The sequence below is a fragment of the Malaya genurostris genome, chromosome 1 (genome assembly GCF_030247185.1).
Source record: "Malaya genurostris strain Urasoe2022 chromosome 1, Malgen_1.1, whole genome shotgun sequence".
NCBI classification, from domain to species: Eukaryota; Metazoa; Arthropoda; class Insecta; order Diptera; family Culicidae; genus Malaya; species Malaya genurostris.
In genome coordinates this window covers 45,067,834-45,093,195 of record NC_080570.1, presented here as the reverse complement: position 1 = coordinate 45,093,195, position 25,362 = coordinate 45,067,834, and the positions used below count along the sequence as shown (strand labels likewise).

The 25,362-nt window shown below is 39.2% G+C and overlaps 1 protein-coding gene across 2 annotated transcripts in view; it reads left to right on the top strand.

Moving 5' to 3' along the window:
- The window catches only part of LOC131438452 (5-hydroxytryptamine receptor 1-like), a 206,813-nt gene extending 196,167 nt beyond the window's left edge, over nucleotides 1–10,646 (top strand). For both annotated transcript variants that reach the window (XM_058608484.1, XM_058608496.1), the window contains exons 3-4: nucleotides 798–878; nucleotides 972–10,646. In XM_058608484.1, the coding sequence (XP_058464467.1) occupies nucleotides 1,958–3,358 (1,401 nt within the window). In that variant the 5' untranslated portion in view covers nucleotides 798–878; nucleotides 972–1,957 and the 3' untranslated portion in view covers nucleotides 3,359–10,646. The remainder of the gene's footprint in view (nucleotides 1–797; nucleotides 879–971) is intronic.
- Nucleotides 10,647–25,362: the final 14,716 nt, after the last annotated feature.

Here is a 25,362-nt window from a genome sequence, read left to right as displayed (position 1 = left end):
ACAAAACACGTTGATTTTTACCGCTCTTATGTATATAAGGGTGCCAAAATTTTGGGATCATCTCTATTTTCGTTAAGCTCTAGTGCTCAAAAGTTCAAGCACCTCTGAAAAAGCCTTCATGCTAAATTTGAGCTAAATCGGACATGCGTAAGGGTGCCCGGTGTTAAAGGTTTGACAATTTTCGATCTTGAAAAAGCACCATAGGGACATCGAAACATCGAAATTTAGTGTCATCTAAAAAAAAGTCCCTAAAAGTCGATTTTTTGAAAAAAAATCTTTTCGAGATGACACTAAATCTCGTCGTTTCATGCAATTCTAAGCCTTTTAGCATCAAAAATTTTTTTTCGATTTCGATTTCGATTTCATGTACTCCCCCCTATGGTGATTTTTCAAGATATATGAAAATTCCACTAAGTGGACTGAGAAGGCTTTTTTTAGATTAGCATCCCTGTTCTCATACAAATAGGCAACGCAAATGTCAAGCACTAGTTTGGAAAAATGATGCTGACTGTGTGACATAAGCATGCTTTTGTGAACTACTCGAATCAATCTGAATCAATTGGTGTCAAAATTGGTATCCGAAATTATTTAATATAAGTATGAAATATATTTTCATGAGACTTTTATGAAAAAAGAGAAAGGCATTATCACACCACTAGGTGGATTAAGAAGGGTTTTTTTCTGTTGGAACCATGTGGTTTTAATCAAATAATATGTTTTGCTAATATTTCAACAATACCGGCGAACCCCTTCTAACACTTTTCTAATGCCACGTGCGATTTTTCTTTTTTTTTCAGGCAAAACCGATACAGCATCTGGAAGCAATAATCTATATTGGAAACGTTGTAATCTGCGCTTTCTCCTTTTCCCAGAACAAGGTACGGCTTATTGAACGTTTTTACCGAGGGCAACTATGAACAAGTAATAAGAACCCGTTTTAATAAATAATAACCATTTCTTATCCATTGCAGAGCCACGTTCCTAACCACGGACCAGAATAAATACCGGGCTAAGCGAAAGAACCACGGGTTTTGATTGCACAGGAAACACAGCAAGCAACTTTGTATTGTTTCGCTTCAAGCAGATTGGAGATCAATTTACCGCTAAGCTTCCTTCTGGCCGTGTTGGTAAAGTGCAGTGCCACAACGGGAAAACAATTGGCATTTCCATTTCATTGCATCTCGCCAATGTAAGAAAACAAAATCTCGACTCGCAAACAAACGGATATCGTCCATCACGACTTTATCAGGTTACTGAGCTAAGCATTGATAGACTTCAACGCTAGTCGTGTCAAAACAATCGGAACCGAAGGCAAACAATGTTATTGCCAGTGACCTATTCAACGAAATCTGCTTCAGATATCAAACAAGTGGAAAAGGCCATCATCATTGTATTGCCGAGCAACAAGTGATGGTATTGATGCTCCCGGTAGACTTTCTCTTCCAGGTACTCAGAATTATAATACGGTACGATACAAGTTTTCCTCGAACTCAGAACGAACGGGAATGGTGGGAACTGTTTCTGTTAAGCAGAAAAAGGAAGCATTCGTGAAAAAGAATACCGCGTTTGATGCAAGAAAACTGATTGCTGTATTGGCAAACAAACACGGAGGAATTGTGCTTTTGGCACTGCAGATTGAATATTGTACAAAAGGACGCTCGAATATGGTTAAAGTTCTAGTTACAGCACGGTACTAGTTTGGATGCCGTTTCTGTTCGTACCCATTTATTGAACACAGGTATCTGTTCTCAAGCAGCCAGCACCAATCAGTTAACGGCTGCTGGTATCAAACACAAACAGTATTATTTTGATTGGATTTTTCTCGCTACTCTAGTTCCGTCTATTTCGTATCGAATTATCCGCGAAACGAACTGTAAGGCGTACCAACAAGTTCAAACGGGAGAAAAAGGAATGGGAGCGTAACCGGAGCCCCTAATCCTGTTGATTTTCTTTATGTATGGATCCAACAGTTTCACCACTGTTGTCGACCTTTATAGCACCTCCGATACCGGGAATAGTCGCTTCAGCATCCAAACCCTTAGTGATATCAGCAGCTGCAACTGCAACTGGAAATGCAACCGGTACTACGGTTGCAGCCATACTCAATGCCACAGTATCATCCGGTTTCCTGGAATATCTACTGAACGGTAGCACCACCCTTGGACCACAGTCAACCCTTGGTGACCATTTAACCGGACCAGCTAACTTTACATCACCATCAACCGCCTCTACTAGCTCTCTATTTGAGCCCAGCACCGACCCAGCATTCCCAGCCCAGCAAAGCAACTCTGTACTAACGTTCCAGACAATCATCATTAGCATTATTCTATCGGCTGTAATTTTTGGAACAATCGTTGGCAACGTGCTAGTGTGCGTAGCGGTGTGTCTGGTGCGGAAACTGAGGCGACCGTGCAATTACCTGCTGGTTTCGCTAGCGATATCCGATCTCTGCGTGGCCCTTCTGGTGATGCCGCCGGCACTGCTCTACGAAGTGCTCGAAGAATGGAAATTTGGTACCGTGTTCTGCGACATCTGGGTATCGTTCGACGTTCTCTCCTGCGCTGCATCAATTCTGAACCTCTGTGCCATCTCAGTTGACAGGTATTGGGCCATAACGAAGCCCCTGGAGTATGGCGTCAAGCGTACCCCTAGACGTATGATCGTAGTTATCGTGCTAGTCTGGCTCGTCGCAGCCTGTATATCACTCCCACCGCTCTTAATCTTAGGCAACGAACACATGACCAACGGGCATCCGTCCTGTTCGGTATGCCAGAACTTTTTCTATCAAATCTACGCAACACTCGGTTCCTTCTACATCCCTTTGGCGGTGATGCTGTTCGTGTACTGTCAGATTTTCCGTGCTGCACGGCGGATAGTGATGGAAGAGAAACGGGCCCAAACTCGGTTGGACAGTTGCATCAACGGAAATGCTACACCGGAGAAAATACTTGCCCCGTGTGGAAAAGTTCTGATCGGTAAACCTCAACACAAGCGTATTTTCCAATTAGCCAAAGAGCGAAAAGCGTCGACAACACTGGGCATCATTATGTCCGCCTTCACCATTTGCTGGTTGCCATTCTTCATTCTTGCGTTGGTCCGACCGTTCCTCGGTGAGGATCATCCGACACTGTCGTCACTGTTCCTGTGGCTCGGGTACGCCAACTCCCTGCTGAATCCGATCATCTATGCAACGCTTAACCGCGACTTTCGGAAACCCTTCCAGGAGATCCTGTTTTTCCGTTGCTCCAACCTGAATAGCATGATGCGGGGGGAGTTTTACCACAGTCAGTACGGTGAACCGTACTCGCAACGTTTAGTCATCACCAACGACGGTGGCGCGAAGGAAAGTTTCCTATGAAGCTTTCGCTGTTGTAGATCTTAAGGGTTGGGCAATTCGGACCCGACCGACGGTATCCGTTGGTCAATCAGACGTTTAGGTATCAGGTTTTTCATGTGTTGGATCTTCGAAAGCAGGGCCATGGGGATTTATGGTGGAAAGCTGTTTCGATTGGAAAAGCGCGTGATTGTTGTAAGAAGTTTATTTTTGCTAACGCCAATTGTCAAGAGTCTTTTTCAAATGGAATTGCAGGTGAACTATGACAAGAAGAGTAGAAATTTTAAAACGAAAGAGAAATCTCTGTGAGTACCGAATTCTTCGAAATTTCGATTCAAAGTAAATTTTGTCAGGTTATCCTTTAAAACCTCGCAATTCTCAGCCATTATTTTGAGTTTCTGGAAGTAAATTTCATTACTTTAGAAGATATTTGGCCGAGCCATATAGAAATAGATTGTATATTTCTCTCTCTTTTATGCTCCGACTTACTGATCCATATTATTATCAAAGTGCCACTTGAACCAGGCAGTTCTGATTCAAAACAATTTAGATGCTTCTATGTTTACTTTATGAACCAATATAGGAATCGAGTATCAATTGCGGAAATATACAAACATACAAACACAAACAATGCAATATATCCTTTGACAATCTTTCGGAATAGGCAAAACTTTCGCATTCGTAAAATTTTTGAATGGAATGAAAACTTTCAGCTTCTTTATACTGAGCTATATTCAGATATTGATGCAAAACCAAAGAAAAAATCAAGATGGAATGGTCTATGATTTCTCATGGACTATTCAAATACGACCCCTCAATAATTTCGGTTCACCGTCAGTTGTAGTTGCAACATGACGAGTAAATCTTGGAACTTGAAAAATCAATTAAATTATTGCTAAGAATATATTCAATTTGTTATAATCTTACCTCACGAAACATTAAAGTGAATTGAAGTAACAAAACAAGTAACATCAATCTGTAGGCCAAGCAAAACATTTAAACGAATTGATTGAAATTCTAATTAAAAGAAATCAATGTGTTTTCCCCTATTCTAGAAGAATATTTATCGTTCATTCGAATTTCAACCGCCAACAAATGAAAACTCACTGGAAAATAAACATCCCTGTGTATTTTGACAGCTTCATTCGAAAACATCATCGTTTGAACTACAGCGCTACCTACTTGTCTAACTGTCGTCAGGAAGCCAACTAAGCAATTTGACGTATCTGTAACCCACACCGATGCAGAGTGCATAGATCTATTCACGGAAACACGATTGACCGAATCAAGTGTTTCGCACATACATTTGTGCTGTACTCATTTCCACTAGAAAATGAATTGTATAACACATGTAATTCGATTCAATAGCAAAACACATCACATCCAAATGAAAAACACATCGAAGCTAAGCGAAAAATAATCTAATCTTGCATCTTAGTGAATTTGCACATGAAATCTTAAAACAAATCTCTTTAGTAATGTATTGAAATGTAGTATCCAAAATAAATGGTACTCGATCGTCAACCATTCTAGTACTCGAGAAATCAATACAACAATGTGGTTTCTGTTTAAAACAAATGAGGATTCTAATAATCCTAGCCTTACCCAATTTCAAACAGTTCTGAAGATTTTCCCTGTTAAATCGTAGCTCAAACTAGAACAAGTAGTAGTAATCACTTTTAAATCGATTTTTTTCTACTCTGAGTTTACTTTTATTGCTAATATTTATTTTTATTACTGAATTAACGAAGAAAAATCATTGCAAATCACTACTATCGATATGAAAATTTTCGAAAAAAGCCCTCCTTTTCTTGGTTCCATTTTTCATTGACAGGTGTCGCTACCGGTAATTCAGTTTCGCGGCAATGTGCCAATTATTTCGTTCACAGAGGCTTCAACCTTAAGGTCATTCGCCTTTTAGAACCAGAAAAATGGAAATCCAACCCCGATATATCCCGTCCGTCTTCATTCTTTTGCTCATGCGAGATATGTACAATTTAAACATCAATTTTGTTTGAAACTTCTGTATGATTCATGGCACGATTCGTCTGATGTTCGAATTTACTGTGTAAGCAAATTAAATGTAACATTGGAGAACGTACAGAATTTTACAGAATTAATACGGAAAATATCCCCACTAAACTGTTTAGGTTTCATTTATTCGAACAGTTCAACTGTCAAATTTTTAACCTTTTCTCGTGCTCGGTAATACACAATTTTACTGATTGTTCTGTACGATTCCAACCACTATTTTCCGAAAATAAATGAAATCGTATTTGTTTTGTTGTAGATATCTTGTTAAAGCGCATCCTGTTATCGAGGTTTGGCATAATGATTTTCTTAATTTGTCAGTAAATAACAAATGTACATACATTTGTCGAGATTTCGAATAGTTAGCTTTTACCGAAATTTTGCATGACACTTGAATGACCGAATGCAAAAATCGGATAAGGGTAACATAGTTTGAAGTACTTTTTTGAAGGGGCTGGGGTCCACTAGGAGATTGATAGTACCTATTAGCTCTCTCCGGACAGTACCAGCCTAGATGCCGTGTGGAATCCGGCGGAAAAAATGAACCAAGAACAGATCCACTGGGTTCCTGCTTCCATGTCGTAAAAGGCGACAATCGCAGGAGTTTCTTTTTCCTTTCAGTTATCAGATATTTTCGATGTTTCACTTCTGATTACTCTATTTTACTATTACCTTACTTTACTTACTATTACCTCTTCATTCAACCTATCAATTTCCGTCTAACTTCGGAAAAAAGTTTTATTTGGATTGTTTTCTTCTTCCATGTTACTGATTGTCTTTCAGGATTATATGTATCACGTAATTTCATTCATAAAAAATAGGAAAGTTTTTATCCTTTACGCGATAGTATTGCAAATTTTTCTTCAGTTTCCTCGAATAAGAGCTGTGAATCAGGACTTCCATGACTTCAATTTAGGTTATTGTGGAAACGTTCACTCGGGAAGTCAGTGAGTTTATTGGTGCATCCGAGCATCCTGAATTCGCGCGCGAATAATACCAATACTGAAATTTTTACTAACAAATATCCTTCTCCCGTGACACTTGTGGAGTGCGCAGTAGTATATACGGCCTCTAGTAACAATAAGTGTTGGACTAACATCCCTTCCCATTCCTTAGACGATTTACGTTCGGGCCTGGCCGGCGCCGGTACTGATCAATGATTTCTGGGATTATTAGGAGATGTACATTGAAGGATGATTTACCAGTCCCAGGTTGGATTATCTAAAAATTCCCTGTACAATTTCAGCTAATCCCGTTCAGTAACGGAGTAGCAACCAGGGGTGGTCGCTCAAGCTCAAGCTCATAGTTTGAAGTACTTGTTTGAGTATTTTTGAATGAAAAAAAGGGATTAGAACATTGAGTGCAAAACCTGAACCAGGATTTTGTAATGCAAAAATCGTTCAAAACATCTATTTTGTTAAAAACCCGTCAAAACAATTTTGAATACAAAACTAGGTTAAAAACTTACTCGGTCCTCTAAAAAAAATTTTTAACCGGTTTTTTTTACACAAAGCTTTTGTTGTGAATACGACTTACTTTACTATAGGGTGCCTTTTCAAATTTACCCTCTGTGAGAGTGATAAGTTTTTGATCGTGAATATATCTTGTTGTATCTAACGAATCAACATAATTTTTTATACATGCCATCGGAAATATGATCACAATTTATAATAAAATTTTCAGTTGTGTGACATAATCTCAAATAGTTCAAAATTAAACTTTTCTGAAATGTTTGGTATAAACGAGTATCAAAGAGATAAGGCGCGTTTGCCTTTCTCGTATTTTGAAAGCTCATAGCTCAGTGATCTGTGGAAGGATTTATATAATCTAACTAGCAATAGAATCGAAATTTTTCAACTTAAACGTGTATAGCAAAAGCATTGAAGTATTTCAATAGTACACTATTTAAAAAACCTATCTCATTTGACCCATGTCAACACCAGCCGATCAGAACGCATTCTGAGAAAGAGAAAAAAATATCTGCTGCTGTACAACAAATCGTTTGAGAAAAATGTTCCGAAAAATGGTGAATATCGTAGTGAGTTCCTCAATTTGGTCCTTCTGAATGCTAGAAACGAATCCCTACAGCATATTGATAGTTTCTTTCAATAAATTATGCAAATCTGAAATGAAATAATCGACATTAAAATTCTATATGCGGCTCTTTTTATAGCCGTTAGGACCGCCCATTAGTGAAAAAGCTACAAACGAAATTACGTAAAAGAAAGCTCCTAACAAAAATTGAATCAGTTTGGATTCTATCGCCAATGCGAGCAGATGTATTTTGTGCCGTTTGCAAAGAGCGATTACGTCACAGCTGCCAATCATTTGCATGGATGAAAAAGCAACGGTGGAGAGCATTACAAAAAAAAAACAGCCGTTCTAATGGCTCTAAAAGTTTTCTGAAGAACTATTAGGATTTGTTGTTCGCAAATCGAAAGGAAATATCCTCAGTTTAGTGCAAATCTAGAACAGTTTGGTTAGATGTTTGCACTTTTCGCTGTGTGAAATTCACAGTAATCGAGATCAAGTAAAGCCTTCTTTGTTTTTGCGAAAAATGTGGAAAAGGGGAATGCTTGCATAATTCATACAATTGATCAACTAATTGATATTCGGAAGTGTTAAGGAACATGTCAGTTGTTTTCGTATTCACGACATCCAGGTATGTCTCTGACATTACCCACCCGCCTTTTTTTTGCTGACTACCGCAGCGGACTCGGTATGGTTTGTTTGATTGCTACGGGCGGTATGATCCATGCTTGCAACCGCACAAGAACGCCATCTACAAGTTAATTGCATCGTTAGATTTTGAATGCAATGATCACCGCAAACAATACCATGACTTATTTTCCGTAATGGCAATATGCTAAATCCAGCCTAAACATAACGGAACAAATGCATTGCTTGAGGGATGGCAGCAAACTTCAGACCATAAATTTCCTGGTTGATGGTCCAAATCATGATGTAAATGTCACTCTTCAAGTCACAGAAATAGATTTTGTGCCACAAGAGATTTCGTTGCGTACTGCGACAGCGTAATGAACTGTTTCAACCATCCTTTACCACAAAATCGTACTATGATCAGTTCGTTCCGTAGCTCGATAGACGATATTTTCAATTGAACTGCGAAATCCCTGACGGAAAGGTTGGGGTTCCTCTTAGAACAGATGGTCACTTTTTACAACATTTTGGCTGCCGCCCATTTCTCTCGAATCGGTCCTCCCAGCTGTCGACAAGTATTATCCGAATATTTTAATTATGTTATTGACATTTCATTTGGCCCAATTCCACAGTTTTGTCAACTTATTTTACGGGTAGTTTGAACCTTTGCAATGCGTTTACATAATTTTAACTCGCTGCTGCTTTTGTTTTGGATGCCATGAAAAACACTGCATCAAGCTGGCCAATTTTTGATCGCAACATTCCGCATGGTCTTTTGGCTAAATGGGCAGCCATGGCCATCAGACGACTTCCAAGATTGATTCAGTGACGGCTGTCAAATCCATTTTGGCAAAACATAGCCGCCTGAATCTTAGTTAGCCGAGCGTTTTCATCTTTTCACCTTCGCTGAAAATGTCAAAGATTTCGATGTGGAAAAATCCGGGTGGGTACTGTTGTGTCGTTTGAGTTGTATATCTGGCAGCGGTGAGGCAGTCGGTCACCAGAATGGCTGCCAGCCATACTTTGCCCGCTGTCAGCGTTTAGTCAGCCGTGTGGAAGCCACGAGTATGCGAGATTGACTTAGGGTGCAGTCAGAGTGAGCGCCGAGCGCGAAGCGTTAAGACGCGCGTATGAGCTTGTTTCATTCAATCAAAGCAAACATGCCTCAGTGATTGCAATGCGATAACAGTGCATCGCATCATAACGCTTCACAAATCACGCTCACTCTGACAGAAACCTTAGGTTGCTGTCAGAGTTAAAACGTCACGCGAAGCGGTAATACGAGCTAGTTGCATTTGATCAAAGCAAATCTGTCACAGTGAATACGATGCGAAAACAGTACATCGCATTGAATCGCTTCGCTTCGGTCCACGTTCCGCGTTCACTCTGACATCAACCTTATATTTACTCAATGATTGAGTTTCATTTGTTATTTTTTTGATTGAAAGCGGCATGACTATTTCAAACCTCCAACTGGAAATTCCTTTGGTGGTAGGTATTAATTTTTGTAATCTACAAAATCAGAGGTAAGGCAGAGTGGAAAATTTAATCAATCCAAAATTAAGGGTGCTAGATATGATTACTGGATCCATAAAACACGTCATAATTTCATTAATTATCTGATTGAAAACACAACATAAACCCCACGGTTTGCTTTCGAACTGGAAAATAATTGTACTACTAGGATTAAGAAAAATCAACCGAAAACCGGTTTAATCATCAGGCAAACGAGCAGCTATAATACGTTCTTTACGATAATGACCGCCAACAAGGCTCTAGTAGACTAAGAACACAGGGTATTCGTATTATTTTTATTCTGGTTGCTAGGAGAATTTACCGAAGCTATCAACGATTTATTTTCCCGATTATTTTCCCCGAAATCGGTGCTTGTCACTAAACAAAAGTTACCATTGTTATTTTTGGAATAAACAAAAATTTCTGTTGTATGTGTTTGCTGACAATTACAGATAGGCCATCGGTAAACTGTAGAAATGACAACTAACAGAGTTAAAAGTAAACACATTAGTCGTGCTTCATTCATACAAGATTGAGTATTATTATAATGTTTGTGATAACTGATATTGAAAATAACTAAACGAATTGCAGGTTAAAAAAAGGAAAACAACAAAACTGTTATTATTAAACCGTAACTTACGGTGCATGGTTAACCAAAGACATTTACTGGAAGGTAGATAAAATTTATTTTTAAACGTTGGATATTTCACTGTAATAGATGCGACCGAGAGGAGGAACTTTATATTCTATGTAGTAGAAATGGATGTTAGGTTTAGTAGAGAAGCTAGGCAGAGATATTTTCTCCGGGATAAAAAAGGTATTAAATGAATGGTTTCTACATATAAAACATGTTGGAATATATGAAAAATTTTACGATCTATTTTATATTACGTAATACTTAAATAGTAAACTTAGATTGTACATGATGGAATCGAGCCTTAAAAGGCTCCTAAAATGCAAGAGCGTTCGTATACGGTGCCGGTCTTCCACAAATGCTGACCTGTGCCGAGTTGTAAGATATTATTCGTATAATCAAATGTACATCCTTACGCCTACTACAATGTACTAAACAAATGTAAGAAATACAATCGATGTGAAACATTAACTATGCTCATCACTCATTATAACTCACAATCCTAGCTAACTTTCTTGAATGCAAACCTATTGGTAAGTATAGTGATTTGGTGCTGGAGCATAATCGAATATTTCAGAAGAATAAGTGATCTATGAATTCTACACCGTCGTAAATAAAACGTTGCGCTCTCTGAAATTATCGAGAAGCTGTTTTGTGACAGCGCGCAGAAAATTTCGAAAATATCAACCATTATTTAACCATTTTTATGCTGATCATACCTATCAATGCGTGAATAAGTAAGGTAAGCGATCGGTAATCTTTTGAGTCAAAAAAACCAAAAACGCTATTCACAAAATTGCAAACTTTTCAAAGAGCCACAGCAATGTTGCTCGAATATCAAAAATGCAACGAACGCCAATGATCATCGTTCGCTTCCCTTCGCCTTTGTTCGATAATCGTTCTGGTATTCGAACTTGTCCGTATATTCGGGTGCGAACAAAGCCGACGCTGCTTCATTGCTCGCACGAATATATATTCCTTGCAGTTGTTATTCGCATTGAACATACCCTCGAATGACTTAACGCGAATATAAAACGAATATTCATACAGCGATCATCGTCAAAACCTAATTCGCGATGATCGTTCGTGCTGACATTGAAGCAAGCAAATTAAGACGTTTCCCCCTGCATTATTACCATAGTCTTATGTGTTTGTGATGAACCATATCTCAGCACTCTCCCATTACTGCTACCTCACGAGTTATGATGAATTTATTAGATGAAGAATGCTTCGCGAAGAGTAGAAAACAAAGATAATCGCAGTGACGCTATTTGTTATATTATGTATGGAGTAGGCCCCTCGATCGCCGTACGCAGTGATGTCGGAGTAATCGTGTCGGAGAAATCGTGTCGGAGAAATCGTGTCACTAGTGGACTGACAGCAGGACATCCAACGTCATAACCGGAGATATATTCACGTGCGAAGATCGGATAAGTTAACCTTATTGGATAAGTTAACTTGATTTATCACCGTTGAGATTCATTACCGTTATCATCGTACACAATTCATTTTTCTATTTATAAATTACGTTTACCGTAGAAGTAGGCCCGAGCTAAATGAAGTAACTTTACCAGGTATGAAGAGAATTGTCATTAACAGTGAACTTAACTTATACAGGTAACCTTAACTATAGCTCGATAGGAATACCAGTAACCGTACAAATTGCCAAGTTGAGAACTCAGTAGCCAACGAGCACTCGGTTAGATACTAATTGTAAGTAAGCTAAAATTATGTGAAATCCCGAAATAACATTCCAATAAATTTTAGTTCGAGTTCTTGCCATTTAAACAAAACTGCGAAATTTCTAACAATCTCGAAAATTACGAGTGATGAGCGACTTAGGAGCCGAAGATTCAACATCTACTAACCAGATGACGACGCAACCCTCCGTAACCTTCAACTGTAAAGGCTGTGAGCGGCCAGATCAGGAAGAAAACATGGTGGCCTGCGACAAGTGCAGCACTTGGTGGCACTTTAGTTGTGCAGGTGTGGCAGACTCAGTTGCTGATCGATCATGGAAATGCAATAACTGCTCACCTCTTTGCGGTTCCATTGTATCAGGTAGAACAGCGAAAACCACTCGACTTCGCCTGAAACACTTGGAAGAAAAAAAGGCTTTAGAAGATAAAATTCTGGATCTGCGGGTCCAGAAGGAAAGGGAGTATCTGGCACAAAAACATCAGCTGGAAGAAGACGCAGAAAGTGACGAAGATAGTGTAGAGAACTGTGGCAGTGTCTGCCGCTTCGATATAAGTAGCTGGATAGAAGAGCAAAACACAGTGAGTGAGGGAACTAATCTACTTGTCTCCTGTACTTCAACTCCCGTTACCTCAGCAGCACACATAAGTGTTGCTTCATCGATATGCTCGTCCGAATCACAGCTCTCGTTAGTAAACTTACCGCCTATGACACAATCGGTTTATACAACGGCTACCATGCCTACACATCAAATGACAATCCCTAACCAACAGCAGTACCTCTTGAATCCGCCGACCGGTTTAACGAAGCTTATGCCTTCAGCGACAAATTTACCTAATGGAATAAGAGCATCAATTCCTGTAGATCCCGAAACGTACAACTATCGATATTACCTAGCTAATAATGTAAATGAGTTCGCATTAGGGTCTGCACCTATCTCCTGTATCGCGGAACAATCAAGAACACACCCCTCGATGAGCCAGTCAGAGACCCAGCGGCCGATGGAAATGAATTTACGCAAGTCTGATGCCATATGGTATCCCGATAGAATTGGTTTATATCAGCCTTACGATCGTCAACATCTGGTAAGCTCTAATATACATAATATGAATCCACCTTCGACGGCAGGGAATGATTATGACCGTACAGCGCAGTGTACTGTTAACGTTCCAACGACACAAACCGCGCATCCGGCAAGAGGAATGAATCATATGACAGTGCATTCGAACCCCCTGGTTAACGGCTTTGATCATTTCATGCCATCCCAACAATCAACGTCACACCCCCAGCCATCACAATACCTTTGGCCTGCAGGCGGAGTTATTAGTCCACATCAACTTGCAGCTCGTCACGTTGTCTGCAGGGATCTACCTAAATTCGCGGGAGATCCGTTGGAGTGGCCTATGTTTCTGAGCGCATTCGAATCAACCACGGTCATGTGTGGAATACAACCGGACGAAAATCTGGCCAGGTTGCAAAAAAGTTTGGTTGGAAGCGCCAGAGAGAAGGTTCAAAGCCTTCTCACTCTTCCATCGGCTATTCCGGAAATATTAAGTACGCTTAGAGATGAGTGTGGTCGACCGGAACAATTAGTTCACTGTCTGCTTTCGAAAATACGGAACGCTCCCCCTCCTAACGTGAACAAACTAGAGACGTTAGTCATATTCGGCAGGGAAGTAAGGAATCTAGTAACTTATATCGAAGCTGCCAACTTACATTCCCACCTTTCGAACCCGATGTTGCTGTCTGAACTCGTGGGCAAATTGCCACCGAGTTTGCGACTGGACTGGGGATTGTACAGTCAACGGATATCTGAGAGCACGTTGAAAGCCTTCAGTAACTATGTATCGTCTATTAAAACAGCAGCCTGCCAAGTGAGCTCTCCGCTTGAATGTGCTTCCAATTTACCAGACAGCATAACACGACGCGGATCGAAAAGAGAAAAGGACGGTTTCCTGAATGCGCACTCGACGAAAGACGATTCCGACACACAATTAAGCAATGAAATTATATCACGCTCGTCGAACGTAAAGTTAAAATCATGTCACGTATGCCAGAGAACTGAACACAAGATCAGGAACTGTGGCACATTCCTAAAGTACTCTGTCTCAGATCGCATCAAGTTCGTGGAACAGAACGGACTATGTAAACGATGCCTTACCGGGCATGGGAGATGGCCATGCAGAACGAAACAGCCCTGTAGTGTAAATGGCTGTCAAGAAGCGCATCATAAACTACTGCATACGATCGAACTACCAACCATAAATTCTCAAACCAGTTCTCCAGCTATCATATACACTCACAACCATCGTACATCATCTTTATTCAAAATATTACCAGTCATACTACGCAATAACGGAAAGTCAGTGGAAACGTTCGCGTTTTTAGACGATGGTTCTGATTTGACGTTACTGGACAAGGACCTCGCAGATAAACTTGACCTTCATGGGACCGAAAGCACGCTCTGTCTTCAATGGACTGGTAACGTTACTAGAAAGGAATCATCTTCAAAAAAAGTCCATCTAAACATCTCAGGTTTCAATGCTAATGAGGAATATGCTCTTCGAAACGTACGCACCGTGGATAGCCTCGACCTACCTAGGCAAAGTCTGCACTATCCGGAGTTAGTGAAGCAATTCCCGTATCTACAGGGGCTTCCCGTTCAAAGCTATACCGGGGCTAGTCCAGGTATTCTAATTGGAGTGGACAACGCGCGATTAAAGCTGCCGCTCAATCACCGATACAGACGAGACAAAGAGCCAGTAGCTATAAAAACTCGCCTGGGATGGACTATCTTTGGAGGCATAAGCGGAACCAGTGAAACCCAACACGTTTTGGTTCATATCTGCTCCTGTACTGAAGAACGACAGTTGAACGAAATGGTGAAAGATTACTTCCTGGTCGAGAACTTAGGTATTAATAATTGTACACCACGTGAATCGGAGGGAGATACACGTGCTTGGAAGATACTTCGTGACACAACAAGACGAACGGAGTCCGGCAGATTTGAGACGGGACTAATATGGAAAACGGATAATATCAACTTCCCCAACAGCTATCCGATGGCAAATCGCCGACTGAAATGTCTCGAGCGTAGACTCGAAACAAATTTGGAACTGAAGCAGGCGGTTCACGAACAGATCATGGAATACCAAAGGCTAGGTTACTCTCATAAAGCGTCAGCGAAGGAGCTACAGGAATGTGATTCTCGCAGAGTATGGTACCTACCACTCGGAGTGGTTTGCAATCCAAGAAAGCCGAACAAAATCCGCGTCGTATGGGATGCGGCTGCTTGTGTTGAGGGAATATCCTTAAACTCCAATCTGTTAAAAGGACCAGACCTGCTGACCCCACTTTTAAAAGTTCTGTGTAATTTCCGTCAAAAACAATACGCGATAACTGGCGACATAAGGCAGATGTTTCATCAGCTCCTGATACGAGAACAAGATCGTCAATCCCAACGATTTCTATGGCGGACTGATGCAAAATGTGCCCCAGATGTATACATCATGGATGTAGCAACCTTCGGAGCGAAATGCTCCCCATGCTCCGCGCATTATGTTAAAAATCTAAACGCGAAGGAATTCGAGTCCATATTCCCATTAGCAGTTTCAGCAATCGTTAATAACACGTATGTCGATGACTACTTAGATAGCAGAGATACTATCGACGAAATAATTAAGATAGCTACTGAAGTACAAATGATACACAGCCAAGCCGGTTTCGAAATACGAAACTGGCAGTCGAACTCCGATGCGATCCTCACACGGGTCGGGGGAAGGTGCAACGAGGCAGTTAAAAGTTTCACCGCAGATAAAACAACAAACGCTGAGCGCGTGTTAGGAATTGCGTGGATTCCAAGTGATGATGTTTTCAGCTTCACGACACAGTTTCGCAAGGATCTTCAGCCTTTACTGACGGGCGATATTACTCCTACAAAACGTCAAGTTCTACAAATCGTAATGAGCCTGTTCGATCCGCTGGGGTTTATATCTAACTACACGATACACGGAAAGATACTCATCCAAGATGTGTGGAGATCTGGAATTGAATGGGATGATCCCATTACAAAAAAGGATTTATATAGTTGGAGACGATGGATTACATTGGTTCCCGAGTTGCGACAAGTGAGAATATCAAGATGCTACTTCAACAACTACTCACCCGGAAGCTACGACTCGCTTGAACTACACATTTTCGTGGACGCGAGCGAGATGGCATACTGCAGTGTAGCGTACTTTCGTATCGTTGAGGATCGAACACCAAGATGTTCCCTGGTAGCATCGAAAGCGAAAGTAACTCCGCTCCGACCGCAGACTATTCCTAAAAACGAATTGAACGCTGCCGTGCTCGGCGTTAGATTGATGAGGAGTATAGTAGAAAATCATTCCCTATCCATTAAGAGACGATTCATCTGGTCAGACTCCTCAACCGACCTCTCGTGGCTACGAGCAGACCCTCGTAAATATCGCCCTTACGTGGCATTTCGGGTTGCCGAAATTCTCACCGAAACGAATGTTGACGATTGGCACTGGGTACCGACAAGGATGAATATCGCCGACGAAGCTACAAAGTGGAATAGTGGTCCAAGCTTCGATCCACTGAGCTGCTGGTATCGCGGCCCCGAGTTCTTGTACTCGCCCGAGCACCTTTGGCCATCAGCTGAGCTCTCATTGAAAGATCCTACTGAAGAACTGCGGACCGCCCTTATTCATCGAGAAATTCCGCATCAAACACCGTTTGATTTCGCGAAGTGTTCCCGCTTCGATGATCTAATAAAACGGCTGTCGTACCTCCAACATTTTCGCAATCAGTGCTGTTACAAAAACAGGGTTCTAACAAAGTCCCATACCGTGTATCTGAATCATGAAGACTACGTTTCGGCGGAAAAGAGTCTGTGGCGAATGGTACAGGCCGGTCCTTACGCAAATGAAATCTCATTATTGAAAGCAAACTCAGAGCGACCCATAGCTCAGCGTCAGCGTCTGGGAAAAGCAAGCACTTTGAGAGGTCTATCGCCCTTTCTAGATGAAGATGGTATTATCCGTTCAGAAAGTAGAATCGACCCCAAAGCGGCGTACTATTGTTTCGATTTTCGCAATCCAGTGATTCTACCAAGGGAGAACCACGTGACAGATTTGCTCATACTTCGATTCCATCAGCGGTTTGCACACGCAAATACAGAAACAGTTATAAATGAGATGCACCAGAAATTTTACATACCAAAGATGCGTTCAGTAGTGAAAAAAGCGATAAAAAAATGTATGTGGTGTCGCGTGTACCGAGCCAAACCAGGCGAACCAAGAATGGCATCATTACCGCAAGCACGAGTGCAACCATACGTGCGTCCATTTACATTCACAGGGTCTTGACTACTTCGGACCGCTGGTCGTTAAGCGAGGTCGAAGCAACGTCAAACGCTGGGTGGCACTTTTCACGTGCCTTACAATACGCGCTGTTCACTTAGAGGCCGTCCATTCGCTATCAACAGAATCCTGTAGAATGGCCATACGACGGTTCGTGGCAAAAAGAGGTGCACCGCAGCAGATTTTCAGCGACAACGGCACAAATTTTCACGGCGCTGCTCGAATTTTGGCGAACGAAATTAAGGCAATTAACCACGAGATAGCAGCCACCTTTACCAACTCCGATACGAAATGGTACTTTAATCCACCTTCTGCCCCGCACATGGGAGGAGTGTGGGAAAGAAAGGTGCGCTCGGTTAAAGACGCATTCAAAGTGTTAGCGCATCACGAAAGACTAGACGACGAAGGGCTGGTTACACTTCTTGCAGAAGTCGAAATGATTATCAACTCTCATCCTCTAACATTCGTACCACTGGAAGGAGCTGAACAAGATGTTGTTACACCGAACAGTTTTCTCCTCATGAGCTCGAGTGGATCCAACAACCTCAACAGAATCCCAATAGATGAACCAATTTCGCTGAGAACAAACTGGAAACTTATGCAGCATCTTCTAAACCAGTTCTGGAAAAGGTGGATCCAGGCGTATCTTCCGACAATCGCTCGGCGGACCAAATGGTTCTCAGAGTTGCGTCCACTAGAAGAAGGCGATTTAGTTATTGTGGTCGACGAATCTGTGAGAAACGGGTGGCTACGAGGCCGCATCGTCAAGACGTATACAGCTGTGGACGGACAGGTACGCAAAGTCGACGTTCAAACCAATTCGGGAGTACTGCAGAGACCAGCGATCAAGGTAGCCCTTCTGGACGTTCAGGACGTCGGTAAAACCCAGAAATAACGGGTATTACGGGTCGGGGTGTTATATTATGTATGGAGTAGGCCCCTCGATCGCCGTACGCAGTGATGTCGGAGTAATCGTGTCGGAGAAATCGTGTCGGAGAAATCGTGTCACTAGTGGACTGACAGCAGGACATCCAACGTCATAACCGGAGATATATTCACGTGCGAAGATCGGATAAGTTAACCTTATTGGATAAGTTAACTTGATTTATCACCGTTGAGATTCATTACCGTTATCATAGTACACAATTCATTTTTCTATTTATAAATTACGTTTACCGTAGAAGTAGGCCCGAGCTAAATGAAGTAATAATTTTTTTTTATCACAATCTGTACGGCCAGTAAGCCGAAACTTGTTTCGTTCGAGACGTCAGTTTAGACGTTACACTTCTTGTGTACAAAAAAAGTGTCTTGCAAATAGCATTAACTTTACGTCTGCTCAGCGGATTATGTTGATCCGGGGGTTTGCGTCAGCATAATCTGCTGACGCACTGATGAGTCGAAGACGAAACGTAAACTTAATTTAAATGAAGTAACTTTACCAGGTATGAAGAGAATTGTCATTAACAGTGAACTTAACTTATACAGGTAACCTTAACTATAGCTCGATAGGAATACCAGTAACCGTACAAATTGCCAAGTTGAGAACTCAGTAGCCAACGAGCACTCGGTTAGATACTAATTGTAAGTAAGCTAAAATTATGTGAAATCCCGAAATAACATTCCAATAAATTTTAGTTCGAGTTCTTGCCATTTAAACAAAACTGCGAAATTTCTAACACTATTCGAACCAATTCGAGGAGTAAAGTAAATCAACGAATGACAAACAAATGTATAAAACGAACATGCACGATGTATACCAGCAGCGAAAAATGTATTAGTATATTCGGGTTCTCTACGATTACTGCTTATTCATTTTCACCCTTCTAGCGGCCCTTACACGATCATTAAAAGTGTCATTACTAAAAAGTAATGGCACTTTTAATGAACGTGTAAGGTCTACGAGTTCAGTAATGACACGAGTAATGATGGAATTCCGGATTTTCCATCATTACCAACATTATTTCTTCTTCTTATTTTTTTTATGGAAGTGCTGAATATCTTTAGAACTATACGCGAAAAAATGACAAAGTGTAGGTTTAAATTGTTAATATTTCATTAACCTTAACGTTTCAATGGCAAATCAAATTTATTTTCAGCTAAACGAAAATAAAAATATTGCTATTGCTGGAGTAGTTACAAATACTCATCATTAATAATGAACGTGTAATGCTAAAAAGTAATGATGTACAGTAATGCAGTAATGACGAGCGTTTGAGCAGAAGTGTCATTACTTAGTAATGACACTTTTAATGATCGTGTAAGGGCCGCTTCTCTCTTTAATGCAGTGAATGATTCAACGTTGTTCGCCCGTCTCGTAAATAATGGAAGCATATTCGCGGCGAAGATCTAGGAATGAATTAGTTAAACGAAGAATATTTACAACATTGAGCCACAAAACATTGTCTTAACAATAAATAGTACTTGAATAAGCAAAGTAAGTCCAAACGGCTCAAAGTGGATGTCATAACTCTTTGAGTTAACAGGATTGCCTAAGACAAACCCTAACAACTAAGGGACTGCTTTTGTTCCAATTTTATGTCAGAATGGATCAGTTTCTGATTGGCTAATTTAGATGTTGTTACCCGTACGTTGTGAAAAGAAAAAACTTTTGCAGGGTACGCGAGCAATGATGCCAAGTATAGAGAAAATCAGAAAAGGTAATTAAATTTATAATTTTAGCTCACCAAAGAAAATATGTTTACTTTTACGAGGAGAATGAAGTGCTGTGTTGTACACTGTGGTCGCACTAAGCATTTCTATCCAAACTTGACTTTTTCCGGTACTACGCCAACAATGGGTTCGATTTTTCATTTAACATGAAAAAGATATTTCGTTATTTGTCATCAAAGCAGAAATGAGAATTTGTGGCATAAGTCAATCAAGGAATGTTAATGAAATATAATGACTAGATTTTTTTTAAAGTTATATTTTCTAAATCGAAAAAAATCTGATGGTTTTACTAATGCTCCACCAATAAAAGTGCCATATGGCGATAAATACGTTGAGGTGAAAAAAGTTGACAACAATTTATTACTACACTTGAGCGAATAATGAATCTTCATTTGAAAACAAAATTTACAATTTAAAGATTTTTAATAAAGCTTCGTTTTAAGATAGGGGAGGATGAAAACATCCCAAATAAATCAACAGCAAAAGTATGCTAAATTTTTTTTAAACGTTAATAATTAATAAAAATAATGCATCATAAAAAAATAAATTTTCTTCGTTTGTTTCGAATCACCAAGCCTTAAAATTTAAATGAGATTAATATTTTTTTCTCAGCATAAAAAGTTACTAAAAATTTTGTAAATATGGCAACACTGTAATCGATATTTAAACAAGCAGCTGGTGTTTATTCAACAGGGTGACTCGGAAGGAAGAGTAAGAAGCAAGTTGTCAGGTCTTGTCTTAGGGATTTACTAAAAAGGTTAAAGTGGTTTTGTTGACATTAAATTACTGAAATTTGTTATCAAATTCATCTTCAATATTGTCAACCGAAGCACCAGTTTTATCGCAATATTGCTTGAAAAATTGACAATGTCATTGAATTCTTCTTCAAAATAATTGATTTTCCTTCGAATCCAATTCATGTGTTAAGGGCTGGGTTTTCTGTCCTTAGAGTTGTATTGCGTTTTCGCTTGAACCAAAATCCATTATAGGGTAACGGCTCCCATTGAAAGAAATGGTTTTAAATTCCTTGGTGATCGTTTTTTCATTTAAAATAAACTCACTTTTCAATTTAGGACACATTTTCGTTTCAAGATTTACAGTTTGTCATGTTTCTGAATATCTACTAATCGATTCGTCTCAAAACATGATCACTATTTCGCACAATTACACTACTATTGCATGCTGGATGATAATTAGTAATGTTCACTTGCCACTTGTTTAATTAACGATTCAAAACTTCAAAAATTACCCGACAAGCAATAAAAGTTTTCAAAAATATGAGATGAAAGTTTTCCACTTAGTTCACTTGATTGCGCTTTGTTTTCATCTCATTTGGTTTCGCAAAGTTGCCAATTTATCTCATCATGTTACAAAACAAAAATTATTTTTCTTCTTCAAATTATCATCAAAAAGTATGTTTTTGGTATCCGTGACATTAGTTTAATTATATTATTGATACTAATATTTCAATAAAACTGTTTCGGCTTCGAATATTACCAGAAAGAGCGTGTTAAATACTAATGAAATAACCATTGTGGCAAATCTAGTAGAACTGATTTCATTTCGCTATACGTCAACATAACGCTGTTAAAGGTGTGTGTTTCATCGGCTGTGCACAGAGATGCCAGATGTTTTCATAGAAAATATGTATTACTTTGCATAAAAAGTCTATGTCTGCTCTATCTATGCAGCTTAAAATACAATCTTTTACTAATTCGAGAGAGACTATAATGTTGAATCAAAAATCTTTTTTTTTTATATAAGTGCATGTGGAATTTGTTTTTGATTTATGTAAAACTCTAATTCCAAAATTTTGTAATGGTAATTTCAGATTTTCGCCAACATTTCCGATGAAACTATTACAATTTCTTGATCTTAGGAATCAATCCACTGGAATTGTATTCTGGTTTATGATGATGATGATGATTTCCGATTCCAGTGGTATAAATATACAACAACAGGTCGTTTTATTTTCAGAAAAGTTGAAGACTACTTCATCACTTTTGAATGTGAAGACGATAAGTTTAATTCTAACTCTGCACAAAACTTTGAACGGTTTTTTATTTTGATTGTCATATTGTTTATAGACGACAATCAAAATGTTATATTTTAGTTAATCAGAAAACATTAACACATGAAATATAAAAATAGTTTCCACCTCTAGGTTGGCATCATGTTTAATCAATTTTGACATTTCAGATTTTTGTGCATGCTAAGCGCAATCTATTAAACACTATTTTCCGTCACGAGATGGTGTAACTGTGATGTCTTCTTCGATTTCTATTGCATTCCCTGGATTCATCAACATTGATATATAATATATTTGGTTTTACAGAAATTATGCGAATTTTCACAGACCGATCAGTTGACCGAACGTTATTTAAAATTTTTTTAAATAATATTCAAGTAGAACGGTAAATCTGGACAATCAGCGAATACGGAGAAAATACACCATGAAATGTGTAATCAAATTATAATTACCAAACTTCTGACAGTTAACTGTCAAACTGCGACCATTTAGTAAAGGCTATAGCCGAGTTAGCATGTGAAATCGGTCTCCAAAGAGAATTCATATTGTAATACAATATTTGAAAAAGCTTGTACTGGAGAAACTTTCCCCAAAATTTCTACCCTTGAACTGCCACATCGACGAAGCTAAAATGGTTCAATTGATTTTCAGTTTATTTGATTTTTGAAGAAAATACTGAATTAAAAAAATATGAAAAAATTAGAAATGTTTTCCATTGAAGCTCTAGGAAACGCATGGTGCATAGTTCTAGTAGTTATGCTTCGGAGGTTTTATGCCTGTTGGAGAACAAATTTGACAGATTCCAACTTCTAGATTTTTCCTTGCTCCAAATCAACAATAAACAATAATAAAAAAAAGTCTGAAACATCCCTGATTATTTTTTATTTTTCGAAGGATCGGTTGTTTAAATAATGGGATAAAATGAAAATCAATAGAATCCCAATTGCTTCGTCAATATGACAGTTTAATTTTTTCCAAATACGCTATAACGAACTTCGTTTGGAAGCAGATTTCACATACCTACCCGGCTACAGCCTTTGAAAAGTGTGAGAGCTAATTGAAAAATATTTAATGTAAGAAGCATATTGTAGGAATGTGTCTGTATTTCATTCACAATTTTGATTATTTCACATATTTTATGGTTGAAATTTTTCGCACTAAAGCGGAGAAAGTGAGGTGGCCTTTATTAAAAAAATCTAACACTGAATTTTCGATGAAATAAATAATCATAATCGACATTAAATTCACATTCACAGAACTGCTAGGTAGATTTTGACAGATCGATGAAAATGTTACTACCGAACACTTTATAATCAGTTCGATCTTCGAACTAATGAACGAACGATAAGCTATTGGAAATCCGGTAATTTCTGGCCGAGTTCTGTAAATTTTGTCAAGTAGGGTAATTGTATAAATAGTCATTTCATTAGTAGAGTCGCCATGTTATTTTGCCGGTCTCTGAGAAAATTAAACGGTAAAAATACAACGTCATTTGTCGGCTACGTCACTTATACCATCCTTGTACCATTCTATCTCCTTAATCGGAAATAACAGGCTTTTAAGCTACGAACTTGATCCACAGTTCAATAGAGGCTCCGTTCGAAAGTCGATTTTTCCTGAAATTCCATTACCTTTCTACAAAGAAAGGCAAAAAGGTTGACAAAGTGGTTGTCGCGTTTTCATATACAGCCATGTCACATGTTGATTGTTACGATGGTTAAATTGAAATTCGAATTGCTACATCCACCATATTCGTCAAATTTAGCCCCCAACTATTATTTAAAAAAAAACCATCTTCACATCGAATGATGAGATCATCGATGAGACTGGAGTTTTTTCAGGCTGAGGAAGAATCGTGGTATAAAATTGGCTTATAAATGAATGCACAATCGTATTGATCTTCAAGGAGAATACATTGATGAATAAAATTTAAATTTGAAAAATATGTGTTGTGGAGCTTAAAAACTTGACACTAGTTAAACAATCACTTGAAAACATCAATCACAATCAGATTAGATACCATGATTACTCTCTATTGTAACTTTTCACAGAAACCCTATTCGAATTAGTCATTTCTTAAGTGGCCCTTACACGAGCATTAAAAATGTCATTTTAAATGATGTCATTTAAATGATGTAATTCAAATTTGTTAGAAATTTCGTCATTAGTGCACCACTACACGTTAATTAAAATGATTTTTTTTTTTACTAATGACATTTTTAATGACTCGTGTAAGGGCCGCTTTACGTTTCGTATCTTCCGCTCATCATTTCTTGACAGTTTATATTGCGCCATTTGGCAGTTCGATATAAACCGCCAAACAGATTTCAAACTCAACATGAGCTGCATGCAGCTGCACTTAGATTTTTAAATGATGGTCCAGTGTAATAACATTCATTGAAAAACTTAACTTGAGTACTTGGAAAGGTGTAATTTCCCACTATATTCTAACACTTCCGTCCCAACATTAGCATTCCATGTTATCACTTTCCATTGCTAGACTAAATTTCTTGAATATTTCAGAAAATTCTCACAGCAAAATACAACAGTCGTCTCACGTTTTCGTAAACAAGAAAGAATATTTATATCCCCCACCAAATGAAAAGAAAATTTGTCGTGCTTCAACAAAGCTGGTGATTGTAATACAAATAACAAGTCTGTTAGTGCTTGATTCAAATACTTCCGTTTAATAAGTTCGTACAGCACTTAATATTTATCTAGAAGTATTATTTCGTTTGGAGCGCTGGGGAAAAACCATGGAGCAGAGAAAGACACAAGCTATTCAAAGGTCAAACACTGAGAGAAACATGCCGACAATGTTGTCGGTGTCAGTTCTTACTGAGGGGTGGGCAAATTGAATTAATATCAAAGAAAACTTTTCATCCTGCTTGCCGAGCAACCACCGGAAAATTTTCTTCTTATGTCTTTTGCGTACGGCGCAGGGATAGCCGGACTGAAAACGAATGCCGAAGAAGCTGCACAGCGAGTCGAGGGAGAATGGAGTGTAAAGATATTGACGAAATGCCTTTTATTCCATGTTTTATCCTTAAAGTTTTCCATCGGAGCACCCCCATTCGTGTTTGTGGAATATATTTGTGCATACTTTCAGCAGTGCTTCAAAAGATTCCGATTTTTCATATCTTCATTCACTTTCTGCTATTGAATTATTCCGGCCGGGCCAAGCAGGCAGCCGCGAAACTGTTTTCGGTGGATCGCGAACGCACAGTTTAATTATTTTTCGAGCCGAAAGTTCCCGAATAGGGAAAACTGGTGTATAACTCCGATTAGCTCCTTCTATACAGCGTGGTGTATTCGGTGAAGTTTTAATGTGATAAATGATACAACATTCCCAAAACTTGGCCTACCGAAAATTTTGCCTGCTTTTGGCAGTTATCGGTTAGGAGTGTGCTCTTTTAGATTTTTC